The 23751-nt window shown below is 38.6% G+C and overlaps 1 protein-coding gene across 1 annotated transcript in view; it reads right to left on the bottom strand.

The window, feature by feature from the left end:
• The window catches only part of Itgb8 (integrin subunit beta 8), a 71185-nt gene extending 47738 nt beyond the window's left edge, over nucleotides 1–23447 (bottom strand). Inside the window, exon 1 of the mRNA XM_028773207.1 lies at nucleotides 22842–23447. Within this exon, the coding sequence (XP_028629040.1) occupies nucleotides 22842–22968 (127 nt within the window). The 5' untranslated portion in view covers nucleotides 22969–23447. The remainder of the gene's footprint in view (nucleotides 1–22841) is intronic.
• Between the last annotated feature and the right edge of the window lie 304 nt (nucleotides 23448–23751).

Below are 23751 nucleotides of genomic sequence, written 5' to 3'. Positions count from 1 at the left end.
CAGACGTCTTATAAATTACTTAATATCAGATATACTGTTACAGCAACAAGAAATAAATAAGATACAGAGGTGATTTGACCTTTACTAGTGCTGACTTTGACCTTACTGGAACATGGAGTGACATGTATTTCAATTCAGTTCAGACTTGAATGGGCCACTGACTCAACAGATAGAACTTTATGTTGCCAGTTAAGATTGCAGAATCCTGGAAGAAGAGAAGCAGAACTTAGGTCTATGTCCTATGTTTGTCTAATTCTGACCTAAATTTCTCCTGTTTTGAGCTTTTGTTAGGCTTCTACTTCCTTCCACAGCACATTGGAAACAGCAAACTTATAAGCAAAATTTTCTTTCCCTTCCTATCTTGCCTAGAACGCTGTATAGCCCAAGCTGACCTTCAAGTAGCAGCCATCTTCCTGCCCATGTGACAGACGACCCAAATGAGTGGTCATGAAGAGCTGCAGAAGTTTTCTCTGTATTCCCTTATTTTAAAAAATTCCAGGGCCAACCATTGTTCACCAACTCAGATACTTGAAAGATGACAGTCAAGATGGATAGGGACCTTGGTCCTGTGGATGTATTTCAGATCCCAGGGCTGACATTGCTCAGAGCCTACATAAGTACAAAGGTTGAGCCTAGATATGGATCTAGAGAAGGTGGGCCTGAAGAAGGTTCTGCAGACCTGGAGGAAAGTGGGGAACTGAACTCCATGGGAACAGTGTCAAATGTTATTTCTGTACAATGTCATGGTTATACTTGCCAGATATTCTTTGACAGAATTTTATGAGATTGCTTTTTAACTTAAAAATATGCAAGTTAGAAAAATGATTAGCATTTAAAAACATATTAATTAAGACATTTCTTGTCACTGATTGGACTATTAGTCAACAATTCTCTCACTCATGCACATACACACACACACACACACACACACACACACACACACACACACCCCTCAATGCACAAGTGTTGTTTAGGACTCTGGCATTTGTCATCAGCCTCTGGGACTGTTTGGCTCTTTGGTTTTTTCATTTCTAATACAAGAACGAGGTGGTTTCCTAGCAGCCCAGGGCCCTGCCCTGACACCTCATTATAGTGTGGGCTTGAGGAGTTCTTCCCTCATCTATGATTACAGTGTCTGCTTGTTCAGCCTTTTGTTCAATGTTGTTGCTTTGTAGACACTAGTCTTTATATTCTAGCATTACATTCTTAGTTAACATAGTTTTGTATTGATCATGAGTACTCTTACGTGCATGCCGACAACGTATAAAGTCATATGACTCGAAATACATCTATTGTGCCTTTGTAGTCCCCTGAAATCTGTGTCATTTCTCTGTGACACAAATCAGTGAAGGAATTAATGGCTTATTGTCTTTCTAAATAATTTTATCCCTTGACCTATGAGAAAATTTTTACATTATGTTGTGAGACTGGAAGGAGTAGAAGATATGTTGGAGCAGTATTGCTAAATGGATACTGGAAAAAGCACCAGACTTTTACAGAGTTGCCACTTACTAACATGTGCCTTAAAACCTCTATAACTTGATTTTCTCCCTCTAATGAGTATCTAATTATATGTGCTCATGTACATATAATTTTTATAAGTAGGTGTGATTTTATGTTTAGTTCTAGGTTCCCGTAAAGGATGCTGGTATGTGTTTATATCTGTAGTAAATATACTTTGCTGTCTGCCCTTAACATGTAAGTCTCTTGAGTCTTAAGACAAAAACTTAAACTGTAGCTAATATCGAAACATAGGTGAGCAAAAAGTTAATGCGCTCAGCTTAGTTCTTTAAAATGATTATTAAAGACAAGGGAATTAAAGAAACATGTGCCAATCTAGTCCTGTGAGTAAAAGCTGGGCCCAACAGAGGTCCAAATTATAGAAGCTTTCTAGGAACACATTCATTTTATTCAAGTTTTCATTGTGATATATATGAAATGTTGTCTATGAATGTCCATTTATGGGATAATTAATAAGCACCTGTCACCCACAGAGGGCAGACAGATCAGGTACTGCATGTTCATGATGCTCAGCTCAGTATTCTTTATTTAGATTTCATCACTTACTCATTATTTTGAGACTATCTAGTCAGTAGAAGTGAGGAAACTCTAACAGATGACAAGAACCCCAAACAAAATCAAACAAGTATACCCCAACACACCTCCCAAAGAAACAGATAACATAATAGATGTTTTGGTGTTTAGACTGAGAGCTTTCTTCAAATCAAATGATAAGGCCAAATGAAGGCTAGAAACAAGATTTCTAGTATTATTTTCTTGCTGTAAAGACTGTACAATGAAAATTTTATGTAATTTAAATATCTGTTGTTATTTTTTTAGCTCATAGAACAAATAGGATTGACAGGCATTGTGGACTTTGATGTTTAGAAGCACTTATTCCAGATTCTTCTATTATTACTAGACAGCATGATTTGTAAGAGAGTACATTCTTCCAGGCACTGTCCCTTTCCTTTTTCAATTTATTATACAAGTCAAATTATGCTTGGATAATTGTATAAAACTACTTCCTTAAATGGAAGTAAAGTCAACACTGTATTTTGATAACAATCAAATCAGACACACAGAGTCTGTGTAATCTTTAAGGGTAACTCCAGGGTCATCTTGATACTCATATCATCCTATGAATGTGTGCCATGGTCTTGTTACTGTTACTCTCAAGATTTTGAATCTGACTACTGAAGCTTTTTAATACAAAGACTCAATGTATGCTGCTATTTGATGTATAAACAGCAACAAAGAAAAACACTGATGCTTCAATCATTAGAATCATCTAATTACTCCAAGGTTTGAGCTACTGTTTCCTAAAGGTCCCTATAAAACTCAAGACTAGGTAGGGAGTAACTTCTCTGAAAACTGGGCATGAGAAATGAAAGTCAAAGAGTAGTAGGGCTCAGAAAAGCAACAGAACAGAGAAGACAGGAGGAGGCAGGAACATTTCTTGAAATAGGATCTGAGAAGGGAAGCTCTGAAGGTTAATATGAGCAAGTAGTTCCTGAGACCACACCTCAAAACAAAGGCCATGAGAAAATGGCATAGGCCTTCCACTTTTTTCTCTTCCTATGGGTCCGTGCTTGGACTTCATAGATACAACATTTAAATACTGTAAGCTACAATTTTTTGTTTACTGTCTTATTCTACCCTTGGCACCAATAAGGAAGCAGATAAAAGAATTACAATACATTTATATTAAATCTTTAGCTATTAAATTAATACTTATGGACAAAATACATCTTTATCTCTGTATAAGTAGTTAAAATTTTTATATGTGTAGTTTACTCTTAAGTTATGGAGTCAGAAGCTTCTAGTCTCTAACATAATATAGTAAATAATGTCAACTAGCAGACTCCCCTTTTTATCTTTTACTATATTATTTAATCTGTTTCAAAAAATAAATAAACATTCAAATCAAAGCATTGTAGGTCAGTATGTCTATGGGGAAAGCAATATTGTAGGTTCAGCTGCTTCTTTTGCTGGAGGGTGCATGCGTAGATGTTTGTGTATGTGTTTGTGTGTATGTGTTTGTGTGTATGTGTTTGTGTGTATGTGTGTGTGTGTGTGTGTGTACATGCATATGTACATGTAGAAAATCACACACTATTGTGAATTTAGTGAGAATGAAAATTTCATTCTTTTTATGTTTGCCCTCTTGGTTAGCCTTTTCAGATTGGGAGTTCTGAAGCATTTTTAGAAGAAGTGAAGGTGATATGATAATGCTTAATTCTTAGTAGTAGGTGAAGAGAGAGTGAAGAAATGAGGGCACTATGAGAAGAAATACAGAGATCCTTAGCATTGGATTATTGAGAAATATGGTTGGGATGGGCACAGTAGTAGATCCCAGAGCACAAATGGTATCACAATCTTGTCCCACCTTGAGGAAAGGTCTAACTTCAAGCTCAAAGATTGTAGGCTGGCCAGTGTAGGGTAGAGTTGGGTTTTAATGGCTTGCCCTTAACATGCTTGGAAGGAGAGCAATTCTTCTGGGAAAGAGAACAATTCAAACAACAGGAGTTCAAAAGCATTCTGATGAAAGAAGTTTAGGTGGACTGCCACCAACATCTGCAATGGTCTACCCCAATTAGTGATAAACTATTGGCCTGCCTGTTCCTTTTAAATTACTTTACCCAGGATTTTTAAACCAGCATTGACAGGAACTGGAATGTCACAATTCCCAGCTTCTCTTGCAATGACGATGGTAGTATGAATCACTCTAATGACAGAGAGTTATCACAGAGTTGCTTAATGGGTCTTCTGTGAAAGGTTCTCAAAAAGGCGTTTTCTTTACTTTGCCTCCTGTTTCTTATTTTCTAGTATGTGTAAATATCTCCAACGCCCTTCGTCATCTTTAGACCAGACAGAACTTGCCTCAGAAAGTCAATGCTAAAGATTCAGAGAAGATCCATGCCTTTCTGAGTCGGTCTGTATGTAATACTCAAGAGCTGCATCTAAGGCTGAGAAGACATATATCCTTGTATTAATTAACCCACTGTTTTTAGAAAATCTCACATTAAAATATTGACAGATAATTACTAACAAATTTTTACCTGAGCATTTAGAGAGACAAAAAAATTCAAGTACATAGTTTTAAAAGAATTGTGACACCTTCTCTCACAAACATAAAGTAGACCTACCACTCTGAAAAGACCCCCACCTTCACACATTTTTTTTGTCTGCTTTCCCTTGGAGAAGATTACTAGACTCTTTAAACATATTTTTGTTTAAAAGATTAATTTAATTAATTTATTATTGTTATTTATCATGATTTCAAGTATGTGTGTGTGTGATATGTGTATATGCCTATACCCATCATGATGAGCATAACTTTGTACATGTCACGCACATGTCATCATGAGCACAACTTTGCAGAGTTGATTTTCTCCTTCCACCTTTACATAGGTTCCAGAGATCTAACTCAGGTTGTACCAAGTGTTTTTAACTGCTGAGCTCTCTTGCATGACTATAATGTATTTTCTTTATATTCCTAGTACCTGGGTCATGCTCAGTAAATGTGTAATGAATAAACAGAATTCTATGTGAAGCTTAATTTGGAAATTTAATTCCTGGGGTTTATAATAGCACTTGAATGCTTACATTTTAAAATAGCCTTCATTTACCAAACATTTATTTTTAAAAGGCAACATAACTATGTTTGCTTCTCAATCTACATCTGCATGAAGCACATGACTCTCCAAATTCATGAAAACAAATATACCCTAGTGACATTATTTATTTTGAAAATACAACTTTTATTTTAAAAGTCTGTTGAAAATACAATTTATTTTGAAAATTAAATTTGTTTGAAAAGAATTCTGACAATATGATGAGATGATACTGAACTAAATAGCACTTTTTAATCTTATTCTCATCAGATACAAAACCACTATATCCATTTTTATTCTTTGATTGCTCAGATCAAAGCCAAAGTTCCATTCAGAAAGTGTTCCTGTTTTATGTTGGAATAAGCCCAATGTGGAACTTCCTTATAAATGGCAAGAAGAATTGCTCCTTCAAGCTAGATGGGGTTTTGGGGATGAGAGGCCCTTAGTATATGTTACCTTGTATTTCAAGGACAAGACTCAACCTTCCCATTATCCAGCCAGCAAATAGTTCATGCAATTATATTAAGAAAGCAAGATGGGAAAAGACCAGTTTAACCTTGGCAGATCTGGAATGTTGTAATAACACTGTACATTCGAGTCATTGGTCCTAGTTATTGATCTAATCATTTTGTTGGATTGGGGCAATCCAAAATGAGTCTGTTGCACTGGGCTAGGATGGCATAAATCTGATTGCCAATTTACAAGAAGAACCAGTATATAGCTACAAGTAACCTTCATTTGTGTTGATACTCATGGTCCCTAGAGGGCTGATCAGAGAGGATCATAGCAGAAGTTTTCATTATAATGTATTTTTATACATAATAACCAGTTTGAGAGGTCCTGACTAGTGGGTCCATTGGGTACTTTATTTACTTATTCTTTATCTTCAGGCACTTTTTACATTTAACAGGGCACTATTATAATTAGTTACAATTACAGTTATGTCATTGGTATAAACTGGAACTCCCCAGGGAGGCCGAAGGCCAAGATCAGCCTAAATCAGAAGTTCTCAACTTGTGAGTCACAACCATTGAAAAACAGATTTCTGATGGTCCTAGGACCTGAGACATCATTCAGTGACAAAATTACAGCTATGAAGTAGCAATGAAAATAGTTTTATGCTTGGGGGTTACCACAACATGAGGAACTATATTAAAGGGTTGCAGCATTAGGAAGGTTGAGGACGACTGGTCCTGAATGTTTCAATGGTGAGCAATGAGACTTAAGAACAAAGCAATTAGATAGCAGTTTGAAGATTGGGAGCTTCTACTCCCCACAGCTATCAGTGATGGACTCTGCCCTCACAGTCTGAATTGGAGCAGGGATTGAAGACTAGATAAGTGCAGAAATTGAATTGAAAGGTTATGTTGAGATCATATTCCATGTACACCCTGATATATATCATTTGATGTGTAAAGCAGATGAATACACAACATGAGTATTTGCTTGCCTGGTGATTGCTGTTTCTATTTATCCCTAGGTCATGATGTTCTTTGGTGGGCCAAGTTATCATAAAGCATCCAATTTGGTTTTGCAACAGGTTGTTCATCTGACATTTCAGTTTTTCTTCAGACGCTCAACTGGTAGGAAAGTGAGACAAACTTAGGAAGAAAGGTGAGGTCAAGACCACTCATCTCCTAGCACAGCTTTCTACCAAAGCCTTAGACTTCAAAAACATCAACAGCTCAGGACTCAAAGAAAGTTCCAGAGGCTACTCTGAGGTAAATTCTGGTTAAGGCTGCATTTGTCTAACTTGGAAAGGCAATATTAGTCATGTGCTTTGTGTCTTGTTTTAACTGGAACTTTTCCATACATTCCAACTGTCCTGTTTATGAAGCACACTCCCTTTCTATAAAAGCCAAATATTCACCAGCTTTCCACCCTACATGTTTTGAACTTAACATACTGGATCAAGTGGGTTCCAGGGGGCTCTTCCTATTTTCCTTTCCAATTCTATGCAGGTAGGAATTTCCTGTTCTCCCACTTTAAAAAACAAACAGTAACAACAGTAAACCCAAAACACACATGTCAGAAAAATGCCTTTGTTAAAGAGGCAAAAGAAAAATGCCCTCTGGTAAGAAATGCTTTGTCTGCATAGAATCTTCCAAACTGAGAGTCATATTGCAGGTGTGCACTTGATTAAAACCGCAAGGCAACACCTACATCCTAAGAAATTCATCTTGCTTTTCTGTAAACCTTGTGTGTCTGTCTGTGTGTGTTACTCCTATCTGTATGGTTTGTAAAAGTTCTCTTGTTCACCAGAGGAAACACCTCACTCAAGTCTGATGGTCAGTGAATTTCCACTTATTCTCCTATCTCTGCCTTCCATCTTGCCACTGGTGCAATGAGATTACAGATATACATTATCAGCCTGGTTTTATGTGAATTCTTAGGATCTAAACTCAGATCCTCATGCTTATGCCCAGCAAGCCATGTACCTCTTCTCAGTCCAGGAATTTAGTTTCTAATAAAATAAACAAGAAAATGAATAGAAACCTACATGGATGAAGTCCAGTTAGAAATGGTTTTCTTCATACTGTATTTCAAAGGTCTGGACACTGCCACTTGAAAAGTTAAATCTATATTCACCTGCATATACAATTATGGAAAATTAAAACAGTAAAAATTTATCTTGCAATTATCTCAGGTTGGGCTCTATACTGAGTCTCACTGATGGTATAAAAATCCTTTGAGGGTGGCACTGCTGTCCCTGTTATTTTATTTTTTTATTTTTTTTATTATTTTGGATGGTGAGCTAAAGTCTAGAGAAGCTAATTCTCAACCCAAAGTCATCATCCAGCTAGTATGCCTGGGAGCAGGTCTGGGCAGTCATGACTACAGAGCATTTCATCTTGAAGACTGCCCCCCCCCCATGCAGTTGAGAACAACAGGAAAACAATTCCCTCAACGCTCCCGAGCATTAGAGTTATTAATGTTAGTCCTTAAGGGATAACTCAGTAACCCCAGATACCCTAAGACATAGCTTAAGTACAAATATTCAGTCAGCAGTTTTCCTATCATCAATTCTAAAGTCAGCTCATTCTCCTCACTCTAAAAGTGAGGATGTTTCATTCCCCAAAAGGTGTGTGGTAGACTCAATGCCAAAGAACCCCCTACATGCTTCAGCCCTTTGCAAGATTAATTTTCTTTCTATGCTCAGGATAACTATGAATTTTAGCTTGAAAGTCCTGCCTGAGCCTCTTGCTGAGGCATGAATCAGGTCTGCTGGCTAGTGCTCAGTGGCTAGTGCTCTTTTCAACTGTTTCCCTGGCTTCTTGCCAGGAGATGCTCTGAGCTGCTTACTAATTAGGCAAAAGCATAAAGTGCTGTTCATAGTGGCCTTTCACTTGCTAACTTCCAGTTCTGCCCTGGCAGCCAAATCCTGGCAGGGAAGAGGGCAGGTTGGTCCTCAGTCACCACTGCTCCCCTGACCTTGGCTCTGTTACTGAACTCAGCTGAGGTTCTGCTTGGTGGTGGATTAGAGGTGCTGCTCCCAAAATCACAGGCCTTGCTTGTCCTCCAAATTGTTAAAAAGAAAGAACAACAACAACAACAAACCCCAAAGAACTTTTTACAAGCAAAATATGAATTAATGGGACATGAGTGGTGAAAATCATACATCTAGCCTGTACAAGATTACACACCTTAGCATATGGAGCTGTTTTAAGATACAGTTTATAACTGGCAAGATTTATTTTAATGATCAACAAAATCCCCATGCTTTAGCTACAACACGTGCACATAATGTTGAATGAACATTCATTGTTTCCTGTTTTAACATTACTAAACTGCATCATCAGCCCATACAGAAAATGGGAGGGGTCTGCATGTGGACACAGCACCTCCTCCACGAGTCTGTCATAATCTGTACACTCACTCTAAATGTTATATCAATAAAATGTACAATTAACATTGTAAATTAGAATATTATTTGTTAAAAGAACAACCAGTGCCGAATAAAAAATATTTTTTCTCTCCGATATACAGAAAACAGTAAATGGCATGATATGGCTTTTAAAAAGGAAACTAATGACACTTTATATATGTTTTTGGCTTCAGCTCCTTAGTGGCCAACTTAGGTTGTTTAAGCATACAAAGTATTTGGTTAATTTGCATAGCTTCTTCAATTTAGATTAAGAGCTTCCACTGCCGTGTTTTTTCCACTAGATAGACCAGCTCACTGGATCTCAGGTTTTTGGTGTCTGTGTGTCTGTCTTTTCTTCCTTCATTTCTTCACCACCCCAGGTAGTGAATCCTCGCAGAAGACAGCAACTTATCATTTATTCTTTTCTCTCCTACCAAGATAATAGCTCACATGGAAAAGGATGATGTGTGTGTTTGTGTGTGTGTGTATATGTGTGTGTGTGTGTGTGTGTGTGTGTGTGTGTGTGTGAGAGAGAGAGAGAGAGAGAGAGAGAGAGAGAGAGAGAGAGAGAGAGAGAAGAACACTGTGTGTGTTTTTGTGTACATGTGGGTACATGTGTGTAGGCAAGAATTGATGCTAAGTGCCTCTGTCACTGTCTACTTTGATTTTAAGATAGTTTTTCCAAAGCCTAGACCTTACTATTTCAGCAACTGATTGACAAGATTTTCCCCCAGGATCTGCCTATCTTTGTCCCCCTACCACCACTGAGGCTACAGGTTTGTGCCACCATGCTTGGCTTTTATTCTGGTGCTGGGGAATGGACCTCAGGTCTTGGTGCTTGTACTTTACCCACTTAGCCATCTTTCCAGCCCTCTGTTCCTTTTTTTCTTTTTTAAAAAAAACAAACAAACCAACTGTTTCCTTGCCATATGAATGTAATCTCCGATGGGACAAATACTTTTGTTCATTCTGTTCTCTGTCATCTCCTAGCATTTAGAGAAAGACCAGGCATGCTCTAAACAGAACATGTTTGTGGAGTGAGAGAATAAATGAGCATCTTTTTCATTGATCGAAATGCCCTGTGTGTATTCTCTCTCACCCTCCCCCACATCTGACTTGTGTTTACTTCTGTGTCATTCATGTTGCTTTTCCCCATCTGTGTCCCCTTTTCTCAATCCACTCAAGAACTCAGCGTGCCCATCTTGGAGGAGCTTAGCCTGGACACATCTTATCTGTTATGCCTCTTCTGTACTACTTCCCAGCCTACATACGCTAATATTTTCCTCTATGAGCCATCCCTGAATTTGGGCTCCTTGATATCTTAAGTCTACTCATTAGTTAATCCTCCTGTTTCTCATTTTACACACATATTTCACAGTTTAAACACAGTACAAGCAGACTATGTTCTTGGGGTACAGCATGCACAGATTGGATGGATGGCACTTTCTGATGATTTAGTTGATGACAGTAGGGACATACTGTGCCCATGTGTACTGAGAAATAAACATCCTTAAAATCTTCCATTAGCCAGGGATCCACACTCTAACACTCTGCTGAGGAGAGAAAAAGCTAAAAGTAAACCTTAATATTTATAAAGACATTGAGGTTCTGTCTTCCGTTACAACACATGTGCCCTGTAAACCATCTAAAGCTGTATGGGATTGAGAGCCAAAGGACTCCTCTGAAGCCCAATACCACTGCTGTGTGTATGTACTTCAAATCCTCAGGAGCAGTTACTCTGTCTAAAGGCAATTTCCATAGTATCCAGAACAAGGTCCCATGGAACTCCTAGTTAAGTGATGTTTTTCTGATCAGCTCTGAGTTTTGTGAATCTGATCAAATGATAACTGTAAGGTTTCCTTCTCTTAACAAATAACATTTAAATAAGGTCATTGCCAACAGAAGAAAGCATATACACACATCTTAAATAGTTTAAAAAGGAGTCAGGATATGAATGATCATGGAACTTTATTAAAACAACTTTTACATGTAGCCCAGGAAATCTAAGTTTAACTACTTTTCACCTGACGAGAACTCTGCTAGTATTAGTAAAAACCGGTTGCTTAGGATGAAGAAGTGTGCAGGGATTTAGTCCAAAAAAGAACATCCTGTCATTTGGGGAGTAGAGGTAGCAGATTCCATTTCTTCAGGATTTTGGAGAAGTAACGATTTTGATGGCATTTCTTTGTCTATGAATTTTCTAGTATTGCCTGCTACTGTACAGAGATTTTAAGGCTACAGTATTTGCTGTGTGAAGTTTACGGCATCATAGCCAAACCTGATGTAAAACAGAACCTTTACAACTATATCACAAAAAGGATCAGGCAGGGTGGAGTGGCATCAGATAACAGGGACCTGTCACCTCAAATGGAGACAAAGAGGGACAAAGCAAACTTCCTTGAGGAAGTTCTGGGGCTTTTTTATTGCATGATTGCACCTCTATTTTGTCTGGTTCCCTGCCTCAAGCTGCCTGTTAAATATCACACCCTGTTGCCAGGACTAGACCAGGATTGATGACAACAACAAAACAGCAGCAACATGTTCAGAGACAAGAAATGATTCCTGTTATCCAGAACCCCCATTGAATCTGATTGCTAAGACCCCTAGAATTTACCCAGCTTCCTCTCAAACTTAGGTCTTTTCTGTTTTTGAACACCTACTGGCCTCTTTGAGAGTTCAAACTTAATGCTTCTTCTAAAGACTCCAAGCTTCCTATAAAACTCCAATAAAATCACATTTGAGTGGACAGTATAAGAGCTACTTGCTCACAATGAAAGAAGCTATAGACTGTTTCAGACTCATAGGTCCATGTATACATAGCCGTTTTAATTTACTTTTTGGGTCTAAAACACTGCTATACTCCAAAATAAATGTCACACAAACTCAGAGATTACAGGATTCTGTATTCCCATACTCAGAGTGAGAATGCTGGTAGCTATTTACTCTTTCCCTTGTAGACAATCAGGGGTACCCTGAACTTTATGACACTTTACTTCGGTATAAAAGCAATTCAGAGAAGGAATAGATAAAGACCTTTTATGACATGAGTTTGCATATGATTTGTAAACTACTTTAGTTTCTAGGATTTCCTGCCAGTCTTCCAGTTTGATGTTACATCATCTGTGAAAAGTCACTGGGAACCTAGATTTCTACGACCAACTCAATTGCACCATTTTGGATCACTTACTGAACAGTATTGTCAAAGCTCTACAAAGGTAAATATGTAATATTGAAGGTAAATTTATCATGACCCAGACTCTTTCTAGGACAGCCATGTTTAAGAGTGACATTTGGCTAGAGAAAGCCCTCTAAAAATTGAAATACTTCTGTATTTCTTGTGATTTTTTTCAGGGCATTTAGTTCCCTGCTTACTAATAAACATCTTTAATAAAGATTTTCACACAGGTTGATGATTTAGCAAGCTCTCTGAGATTATGGCGTTATAGTCTGGAATAATTTGTTGCTAAATGTTCCTTAACATAACAGAAATACCTAGTAACCACAAAGGATCAAGAACACTTGTGTTCTACACATAGGAACTATGTTGTAAAAAAAGGTTAAGCCCCAAGAATCATAGTTTGTAGTGTAAAAGGAAAACAGTCTGTGGTCTCTAGACAATAGTTAAGATGTTTATCTGTGAGGAAAAGTATAATGTTCAGTGACAGTTCTGGCCAGGCATATGCACCCTCCTCAGAAGTTCATTGAGAAGTACTACTTCTTCAAGGCCAAACTCATCTCTGGGAGGCAGAATTTCTCTCCAAAGCCCTGATATCTGCTTTCCCCATAATATTCAGACATCACTCACTGTCCCACCAAGTCAGTCACAGATAATTAAGGCTCAGAATAGTGGGCTCTGGTATTAGTGCTGTGCTGACCTCCAGGCAGACCAGGACTGACTTGGACTTGTTTATTGCCATGATGGGAACTTAGCTAGGAAATGCTGATCATCCTCCAAAAGCTCTGCCTTCAGCCAAACATGTGTAACCCTCAGGAGCCCCTTCCTCATCTCCCACGCCTTTTGGTCCCAGCAGATAGCACTGAACCCTGTGTGGTCTTCATTCTTCACAAAGCATCATCTTTGTGAAGCATCCCATGAACTAATGGTGGTAAAGACATTTAATCCTTATATTTTAACCACCAACTTAGAGAGGTCTGGTATTGTGACTATATATACTAGACCTTTCCTCTTGACTGTCACTTGAGCTGACTGGATCTGAAATGCTCATTGAAAGAGGACCTTTTTGTTGTTTGGTTGGTTAGTTTTGTTTGGCTTTGATTGTTTGTCTGTTTGTTTGTTTGCTTGTTTGTTTGTTTTGAGACCAGGTCTCACTGTGTAGCCTTGGCTAGCCTGGAGCTTGCTATGTAGATCTAGCTGGCCTTGAACCTGTAGATGATACACTTGCCTCTGGTTCCTGTGTGCTGGGATTAAAGATCAGCACCAACATACCTGTTAAGTGACCCTTTAAAATCAAACTCAGGATTCCTGGAACTGACTTCTATCATGAGTTGAGCTGCTTTGTTGTTTTCAGGGTTAACCATCCAGATGAAGTTTTTTTCCAGTGTATGTCATGTGTAAAGGGTTGTCTTTTGCAAATTATAATCTACTTGTTTAAAATTCATTACACAAATTCAAACCAAATGTACAAAAAGACAACAGAGGAACACCTTTTAAGGAGGTATGCTTTGTATTAAGAGAGATTGGCTCCATCCTTTCTCTGCCATCAATAAAGTTTGCTACAATGACTTCTTTGTTTGCAACTAGAACAGCCAGTTCTACAGCAATCCCTGCCCTTCCTACTACTTTCTCGTATTCTTTGTTCCACAGAAGTCAATGAATACCTTACATGACTAGACAAAGCCAGCCTGGCTTCTTAGCTTCTCTCCAGTAGGCACTTAGGAAAGGCACCCCCAGTTTGGCACTCTACAAGGTACATTCTGTCAACTTTCCCCTAGAGTTTTTGTTTTAATGACTTTCCTTTAAGATCTCTAAATATTCAAAAGTCCCTTTGTAGGATAGAGGTAATTACTCATTCTATGAGAAGCTTCCCTCTCCCACTCAATACCTGCCAGAGTTACTAAAGTGTGCTACTTAGCATATAGACCTTGCTCAGATCAGGCAAAATGTTTCTATCTAGAGAGATACTTGTCATTCAATTCCAAGGCAAGGGCCTTGGATCTATGTATGCAAAAACAGATTAAGAGGCTTCATTTTGCATAGTATATCTTGAACTATTAGTGTAAATCCAAAGTATCTAAAGCTATTCAAAACATGAAATAGCCCAGTGTCCATCTTCTGTGCCTAGAAGGACACGTGGAACTGTGTCTAAATGTCCCATCCTTCTCTTCTGTCTTTACTACTATCCTTTCTTCCCACAATCCCAGGCTTATAACCATCCAGGATGTTTGGCTTAACACAGCCCTTCCCAGCTATTTCTATTTCATACTTCGGTATTAGGCATGGGATATATTTGGTAACACTCTAGGCCAATCACACTCACCAATACTTACTTAGAATGACAATAGACTCTTTGTCAAATTTATTAATGCAATTTTCTGACAATGATTTGAATTTTAATTAAGTTGAGAGCTTTAAAAAATAACTGGAATAATTTGAATATATTTGTTTGGTATCATAGTTTTTTGACAAGAACTGACTCCTGCTCTTCTGCTGAAAGGTGGGATTACTTTAACTAATGTATAAAATCCCACTGGATGCCATTTTCACTCTCATTACAGTTTTCTTAGGCTGGAAATTATGCTGATTTACTGACTGTGAAAGTCAAAAAAAGGTGACATCAACCCTGATTAGTGAAGTGAAAAGTAGTTCCTTTACTCCTTGAAAACAGTGTGGTGCTATCTACTACACATTCATTCTCCTACTAATAGTAACTATATGTGCTGAATAATTTGACCAAATTTAGCTTATACATGTGAGTAAAACAATCTTTCTTGTGATGTTTTAAACTAATTCCAGGAAATAAAAGGTAAAACTAATTTAAGAATATTTGTGCACCACCTCTCACAGGCATACTATTTGCAAGAGGGTACAACTCAGTTCATGTCTCGGAGTTTACTGAAAGTAGGGAAATATAAAAGCCTTCTGTACTTTACTCTGATACTATCCTTGTCTGCCCCACTCTCCAATAATATTTAAACCATTAGGCAAGTTTGCTGTAGCTTTTCAAGGCCAAGGCCAGAGTACAAACAACACCAGGCATAACAAAGCCAAGTATTTAATACTTGCAAACTAGAATAAGAAATCATTAAATCAAAGGAGTTCACTGTGATTTGGATATAAAAATGTTCCTTTAAGACTCACATGCTACAGGCTTGGTACTCAATGCAACAGTTCAGAGGTTAGAGTCTGAGTAGTGATCAGATCATGAGTATGCTAATCTTATCAATGGATTAATCCACTGAAGAATTTTTATCTGAACAGACCATTTGGAGACGGAGCCTATTTGAAGAAGTAGATCACTTGTCCTTGAAGGAAGGCAGATCTTGTTTTTGTCTATGTTCATGAGCATGCTCCCTGACACTCAGTCTCTTCTTTCTCCCCCTCTCACTCAGTTTTGGTTACCATGAAGTGAGCATTCTCTGCCAAAGATTCCCACTGCCCTAGAACCCTGCCCAGGGTGTCTAAAGAGATAAAAGTGGGACAATCTGGAGCCTGAAGGCAAATCAAATTTCCTTCCTTACAGTTTACTCCTCAGGTATTTTGTTAACTAAATTCTAGCAAAAGAATTTCAACTTCTGGCTGGGAACTTGGCAGTATATGAAGCTCTCAAACCTCCACCAAAGGTTAGTCTTTTCCCTTCCAGCTCTAGAATCATTCTGCAATGCAAAGAGGCAGCCATTTACCTACATGGAAACTGCAGCCTGTGTGTCTAAGCTCTGTCTTGATTCTCTGGCATCTAGCCATATTTGGCTGTTTGTCTTGGGTTTGGCACAGAAAGAAGGCCCAGAAAGCAGCTTGGGGCTATTAGGTCAAGAATTTTAGAAACAATCTAGAAGTGACTGACAGACAAGGGCACCCTCCTTGGACCATTCATGCCGGATTGGGGCATAACCAGAAGAGGATACAAGGAGGTCTCACAAGGTCAGAGAGGAACTCCACTCCCCTGTAGATGGCAGTCTATGATGGTGATTCAGAGTGCTGAGTCAAATCCAGCTCTAAATTATGTTTCCATTACTTATTAGCTAAGTAAGAGAACTTTCAGTAGTTATCTGGTAACTTTCGTCAGCACAGAGAATTGTAACAATAAGGAAATAGTAGATTTTCACATCACATGCTTAGGAGGCCTCCTGGCCTGTAGAAATCTTTCACAAATCTTAACCATTCTTACTCTTTTAACTCTAAAGTTCAGTGTAGTGCTTGTCATGACATTAGAGGCTTAAGAAAAGCCACACAATGGTAACATGGATGAGAATACTTTGTCTATTAATTGCTTTTTTGTGTGCTGTAAATGAAGTGGTTTTTAAAGCCAGCACCAAGGAGGGATGGACAGGGATACTTTTCATACTTATCTAACTAACCATGAAAAGAAGTATGTGAGGACTAATTAAGGAAGAACAGACTTACGGAGTTAAGATTTAATAAGTCAGAGTCTTAGCTTTTGATGCTGGTAAAGATCTCCTGCAAAGGCCCAGAGAATGCTTGCTGGGATAGACTTGGAAAGGCAAAACAAGCAACTCCACTTTTAGAAGAAACTCTTATTATGTAGGTTCACATAAGGGTTGGTGTTGAGTGGGGATCTGGAACTAATGTGTAAGGCACTATCTTATTTCAAAACTGCTCACTGTTCTTACATTATTCAAGGTGATTCATTCCATATGATTTGTTGGACCTACTGTGCCAGTCTCTGGAGACAGAATCAGCAGGCACAGTGTATCCTGTCAAAGGGATGAGTGGGGGGTGGAAGCAGAGGACATAAGCAAGGCAGACAGCATTGGACCTTTGGTCTTCTGGAGTGGGTTTGTATGCCACCCAGCTGCAGAGCCTAAAGGCATTGAGGAGTCAAGGCAGGAGCCATTTTATGACAGCCCATCCTAACATCTATCTCCTGTCACATTTTCCCTGAGGAACTAAACTGAAGAATGTCTTAAGGTAAGGAAAAAAAACCCAAAAAACCCAAAAAACAAAACACAAAAGAAAAGGTGATATATGTGTGTGACCCTGGACTATAGGTTTAAGAGCTTCATAGACTGCCAAATTCCCAACCAGAAAATCATTAAAAGCCAATGGAACACTCGAGTTATTAAGTATGCATAGGTGAGCCAAAAATGATATGAATATATGAAATGATGTAGAACTTCAGCTACTCTGTAACACACTGGCAGGTAGAAGCATAACTAGGCCTGAGTTGGTTAATAATCTGACCACATCATAGATTTGTTCCTATACGTACTTTTTGTTTGCTGTGTTGTTTTATGTTTTTTGAGACATATTTTCTCAGTATAACAGCCCTGGATGTCCTGGACTCAATTTGTAGACAAGACTGGCTTCAAACTCACAGAGATCCGCCTGCCTCTTCTCCTCCAATGCTAAGATTAAAGGTATGCACTACTGCACCTGGCCTTTCTATAAGTACTTTTGATCGACCTTAGAGGCTCATTCTTTTCCTTCTTGCTGACACATTGGAAAGCCAAGGGACCACAGGGAAGCAGATATTACCACAGGGTGTTCCCCACTAAGCCACCTGTTTTTTCTCCCCCTACATGAGAAACCTTTCCACAGTGAGGTATATATGACGCAAGCTGGGAATAACTGGGAGCTTCCCCAGGAGGCATGTTTTGAAGATACTCATGATTCTAAAATCAAAATTCTATTCTTGTGATTACTTTGCAACAGGCAACAGGATCCTATTTACTCATGCCACGGTGATGCCCAAAACTCCCAGGTGGGGCATGTGTGACAGTGACAGGGTTATATAATACGCAGAAAGTTCCTTAAGAAATTGTGAAGCTGTATAAAGGAATTCAAATTCTGGCTCTCCCTTGTACTAGCTATGCGTTGTACACACTGTTCATCTCTTTACATCAAGTCCCTCCTTTCAAAAGCAGGGATTATAAGTCCACTTTTCTCACAGTGTTGTTGTAAAGATTTAATGAATACATTGAATCATTTATAAAATTTGAGCTCAAATGACAAACATATCTTTAAGGATACCATTTGTAAAGACTTTAATTGAGTAACTTAATATTCAGCTTCATATAGTCAAATAAAATTTTATAAAATGTAAGTTTTTTTCCTATGGTTTATTTTATGATTCAGTTGATATGTAATTCAGAGAATTCTTATAAAACTGGAGAAAATTCACAAGACCTCATAGTCTTCTGCTGACAACACTTGACAATCATCAACTTGACTGTAACAGAAGCTAGAGTTTTGAGAACAAGGAAGATTGAACAAACATAGGAACATTAGGGGAAAGTTGTTTGATTATTCAATGAATGCACAAAAGATGATATCCTCATTCCAGTCTGGCAAGGTAAGATTCAAGTATATAAAGATTTCTTATCAGTTATTATAGAGTTATCATAACAGGAACAAGTCATCTGCAATGACTGGAGATGCCGTACAATAGGTTTCATCAGGGAAGATAGGTGGGCATCTCTTCTTGGCAAGCCCAAACAAAGACTCACCAAAGACAGTTTACTGAGTTGCAAGAAAACTACAGAGAAACAGAGCTCATTTGTTAAAGTTTGAAAATCTTAGTTTAAAACAGAACCTTCTACTTCTGTGGTCCTTAAACAGACCCAAGGGAGCTTGTCTGTGGCAAGGTTTTAAAAACAGGTTATTTTTCCCTGTCTGGACCAGATTCAATCATTGGAAGTTCAAAAGTGTGTGAATGTAAAGAACAAAGACAAGATTATCTCAATGTTTTCTGCAAGAAACCTTTATTTAAAATAGTAGTATATAAAAATTGGAAAGATAATATAATGTTTTATATCATGATACTTCTAAATTCGAATAGATATTGAATTGGAGTAGAAACTATCATACTTATCTTGATTACATATCCTAATCTTATCTGAAACTTTCTTTTTCTTTTATGAACTGTATCTGTTGACTCTTCTTGGCTTATTTTGATGCCGGCTAATTTGTATTTCAGTATAATAAAGACAGAATTAGCTTGGCAGGCATATATTTCACAAGTAAATAATATATCTTTCAAACTTAAACATACCTTTACAAGTTATCAGCTGGCAAATGTATTCTAAGAAATTCTGCTCTCTGATCAGTTGTCCTCACTTTTAAGTCTGAACTACCAAGAGTCTGACTCACCACTGACTGAACTGACAGAATGTGAAAGGGGCAAGTTTGGGGGAGAAAATTAGGTACTTGGTTTTGAATATATAAGGATCAATTTTGTCTTTAGACACACAATAAGGAATAAACAGTTTGCTTTTTCCTCTGGAGAGCCAATAAGAAGTCAAGATTGGCGATAGACATCTGCATAGTGTCAACATAGAAACACGACTTAAAATACCAAGGCTAGATCAATTCGCTTGGGGTCTCTGTATTGATAAGGAAAAGAAATAAGGACAGAATTCTAGAGCCACTGCTGTTATTGAAGTTTATAGAATGAACAAGAATCAAAATCAGTGACGGATAAAGAGGTTAAACCAGGAAATCATAGTTGTTACTGTTGAGTGGACAGTATCACGTTCCTAATTGATGATAGGTCTAGTAGGGTGATAACTAAGGGTTAGATAACAGATTGTCAATCAATCAGTCACTATATCTGAGTTGAGCAGAACTTCCACATGATGTATAAAGCTTTCCACAAGGGCTCAGTATGTTAAAATGAAATAAGCATGAAACTCTTTCAAAGCACTTACAGTAGAACAAGATTTTTGAAACCATATCAGCTCCTTGTTTTCACATATAAGGCAAGCATGGATGGCTTTTAACAGACCCCAAAGTGTCTTTGTTGCATAACGACAGAATTATTATGTACATATTGTATGAAAGTCACATAGAAGACTAGCTAAAGAATTTTGAAGGTTAGTGAGATAGCTCAGTGGTTAACATGCTTGCATGGCTGGAATTTAGGTCTCTAGAAGCCCATATACAAATGTCTAGTTGGTATGTTAACTGCTTATAATTCTAGTCTTGGGAGATGGGGACAGAACCCTCAGAAACAAGCTGGCTAACAAGACTACCCGCATCAGTGAATTCTGGGTTTGACTGAGAGACTCTACTTCAAGGAATAAGGTGAAAGATCAATATAGGATGGTTCCACCTACCTCCATCAATCTCCAGCTTCCAAATGCATATTTATCCATATGCATTCATACCCACAGATATGTGCACCCCCACACATACAAAATCATGCCTGTGCATTCTTGCACGAGTGCATGTACACACACACATACATACACACAAAACTAGGAATAATCAGAGAATACTTGATATGATGAAATCTATTTCAGGGAAAATCATGCTGCTGTCACAAAGCAAAGCTCATTCTGTAGGTTGATTCCAATGGAAAAATGTATGATAGCTAAATAAACAGAAAATAAACTCTCATTGCAATAATAGCTACTATCATTTGTTAAAGAAATTGTGAGTTTTGAGATGTATCATTTTTCCATTGCTATGTAATTGGGTAACAAATTAGTTTTAATATTTTAAAATTAGCAAATGTAGAAATAAAATGTTGCTACAATAACTTCAATATTAACTATTTTTTTTATTTAATGAAAAACCACTTGTCATCCAGTTTTTTAATGTTGGTGTTGCTGACTTTAATTGTCTTTAGTCCCCATTAGTTTCTGGGAGAGAAAATTAAAAGAAACTAGAGTAATGTTTTCTACATCAGAAATTTTTGCATCTCATTTATAACATACTCTACCCATTGTATTCAGCCATCCTCAGCTCCCTCTGCTTGAACTACTATAGGTCTAATGTGCATTTGTATAAATTGTTCTTTAAAAATTAAAGCCAAAGTGATGTGTAGCTTTGGTCTTCTTACTATGGCTTTATTGCCCTCAGCATTTTCTTGGTGTAAACTACTGGGCATGGGACTAAGATTTCCTTTGTAACTGATACCTAAATTTCTATTCTGCTTTAAGCATTTAATTTGCACAGTGAGACCTGTAATTTAAGACTTGTAGCTCTATCACAAAGTACAGCTGTTTATACTGATCTCTAATTTGCTGAGTAGTACTGGCTATAATTTAAATTTTTTCTTCATGTTTTAAACTACCATGCAAGTCAGTATACATCAGACGCTTTTGTATATTGACAGAGACTGGGAAAAGGATGCCTTGTTTTGATTTCAGATAAGCATTCACTTTTCAGGTCAGCAGGTGCAAGGCAGCCCATTCATAATACTTGCTTCAAATCAATAATAGTCACTGGATGGAAATATCTAGCTGGTACACAGGAACTAGACTTATCTTTACAAGTGTAATGAACTTTTAAAAAACTTCAGTTATTAGCAAAGATTAAAAGTGAGTGAGACTTTCTTTGGAACAAAATATATTCTGTGGATATGTTTTGGTCAGCCTACTGGTGTGAATGTTTACTAAATCTAGGAGAACACTTTACATACTGGCATAGGATGGAATTATGCTCAGTGGAAAATCTGCTGTGGCAAACACATGTTCCATTTAAAAGATACTTGATAATGAGTGTGACTCTTTCCTTTGCATTAAGTTTCACTTATTTTGAAATCTCAAAGTCTCAAAATAATCACAAGATGAAAGTCAACTCTAGCTTGTCCTGTTTCATATAACTAGAAAAATCTCTCCCAAAACTAATGTTAGACAACTATATATGCAATAATTAAAAGAGGATACCCAGACTTTTCCAGTATAAACTATTACATATAAGTGATTGTTTTAGTTAAAGAAAGCCAGCGCGCTAATTCAAAGTGCAGGACTAAATCTTAGTTTTACTACAGAAGTGAGGCTATTAATTAAAACTCTTTTCAGGTTAAGAGACTACAATAAGTCTCTAATAAAATTTAAGGGATTAGTAACCCAAAGAGAAAAGTGAAAAAAAAAAAGTTTAAGTATAGCAATGGTAACTCCATTTGCAAAAATAAATACTTGGCCTCTACATTAAATTTGATTCTTAGGTAGATAACTGTTATTATTGCTTATTATGTTTCATGAATCACCAAGAATACAATGCTGCCATGTTAAAGTCCCAAGCCCCTTCTCATGACTAGAAATGATTTAGGAAAGGTAGTGATCTTTATCTGTTTTACAGATGAAGACAATAAAAATTTATAGAGAGGTGACCTCTTAGTAACAGAGACCTAACTTAGGGGACAGATCATTAGCTGAAATAATTTTAACAACGAAGTGTTCTTCTCCACCCCACCACAGGCCAGTGGCTTAAACCATGAATGGATATTCCTCAAGGGCATTTAATTCATTCAGGCTGAATGTTATGGCAGAAGAAACTTGTGCGTTGTTCTTTCATAGACTAATAAATGGAAGGAAGACTCTGTCCTATTATAAACCATCTTAGCCACAGCCTCTTAGTGGATGATGTCCTGCCCCCAAGGTGAAAAGTTAGGAATTACAAACTAGATAGTTATATCCTCAGGAAATACTGGAACCCCCAAATTGTATTCTGTAAGTACAACAGACTCTTTCCCAAACTTCAGCTCAAAGAAACTTTTCCCAGCATTGTGGACTATTGCTGTCACTTAGGGGTGAAAATGTCTGATACCTGGCTTCTTTATGGGGAACTTTGTTACACATCTGCCTTCCTGAAATCTCAGGACTGACCAGGACTGATATCTACCACTTACCTGTCAGGGATGCCCAGGCCATAAACTCTCAATACCAGCCCAAGACTTTGGGAGAAGGAAAGAAAACAAAGCAAAATAACTTACCACTCTGGCCCAGTCCGAGAACAAGTGAAAATACCCAGGCCGCCCCAAGAACTAAGGCTGGACCTCGCTGGCAGTTGTGCAGGCAGAGCAATGCAGCAGTCAAAAAAGCCAGGGCCGAGCCGCACATAATGCAAAGCAGCCCGCCCCGTGCCCGCTGCCTGGTCGCTTTCCTAATGCGCTCTCGCGACTTGGGAGCGCACCTTGAGGCCCGTGGGCCAAGAATCCCTAGGACCTTTTCGACAGGCCGAGTTGACCGACCCAGTTGCGCTGAGTAGGCGATACAGGTATGCGGGCCAAGGCAGCTCTCTGCATCTCAGGGCCTCAAGAGGCCCTCCCAGCTCCGCACAGCGGGGCTTGCAGTCTCAACGAAAAGCACCTCCCTGGACAGCCGATAGCCCGCGGGGGCAAGCAAGTTCGGGCTCCACAGTCCGCTCCGAGACAAAGAAAAGAGCTTTTGTTTCTCCCCAGCCGATGGGGCTCTGCTGCATAAATCAGCTTAGCGAAGAGCCAAACACAATCAAACCCAAACAAAGCCTGAGGCTGGGGGGGAAAACCACCCTAATGTAATTCACAGGGTGATGCTGCATTAGTGGGAGGGGACGGCTAGAAGGCCAAGGGGGTGGGGGAGTTGTTGGCGCATCAGTCGGTGCTAGCTTCTTCCACAGGTGGGCAGGGAGGCCAACTCCACTTAGTTGCAGCTAACTGAGGTCGAGGCGGCAGCGTCCCGATTGGCGGGAGAGGAGACACGGATGCCAGCAGCTTGGGGGAGCGGCTCCGCGAGCCCCCTAGAAGCTCCCGTCTGTACTCGCGGGCAACGAACAAGGCATCCCGGTTTTCTACTGGGCTGGAAGGGGACGTTCCACGCACCTCGCTGGGAGGGAGTTGCGTACCCTTGTCCTTTCTCGGACTC

The sequence above is a fragment of the Grammomys surdaster genome, unplaced genomic scaffold (genome assembly GCF_004785775.1).
Source record: "Grammomys surdaster isolate TR1022 unplaced genomic scaffold, NIH_TR_1.0 223, whole genome shotgun sequence".
NCBI classification, from domain to species: Eukaryota; Metazoa; Chordata; class Mammalia; order Rodentia; family Muridae; genus Grammomys; species Grammomys surdaster.
Note: the sequence above shows the minus strand (reverse complement) of the source record. Positions and strands in the feature narration are given on the sequence as shown.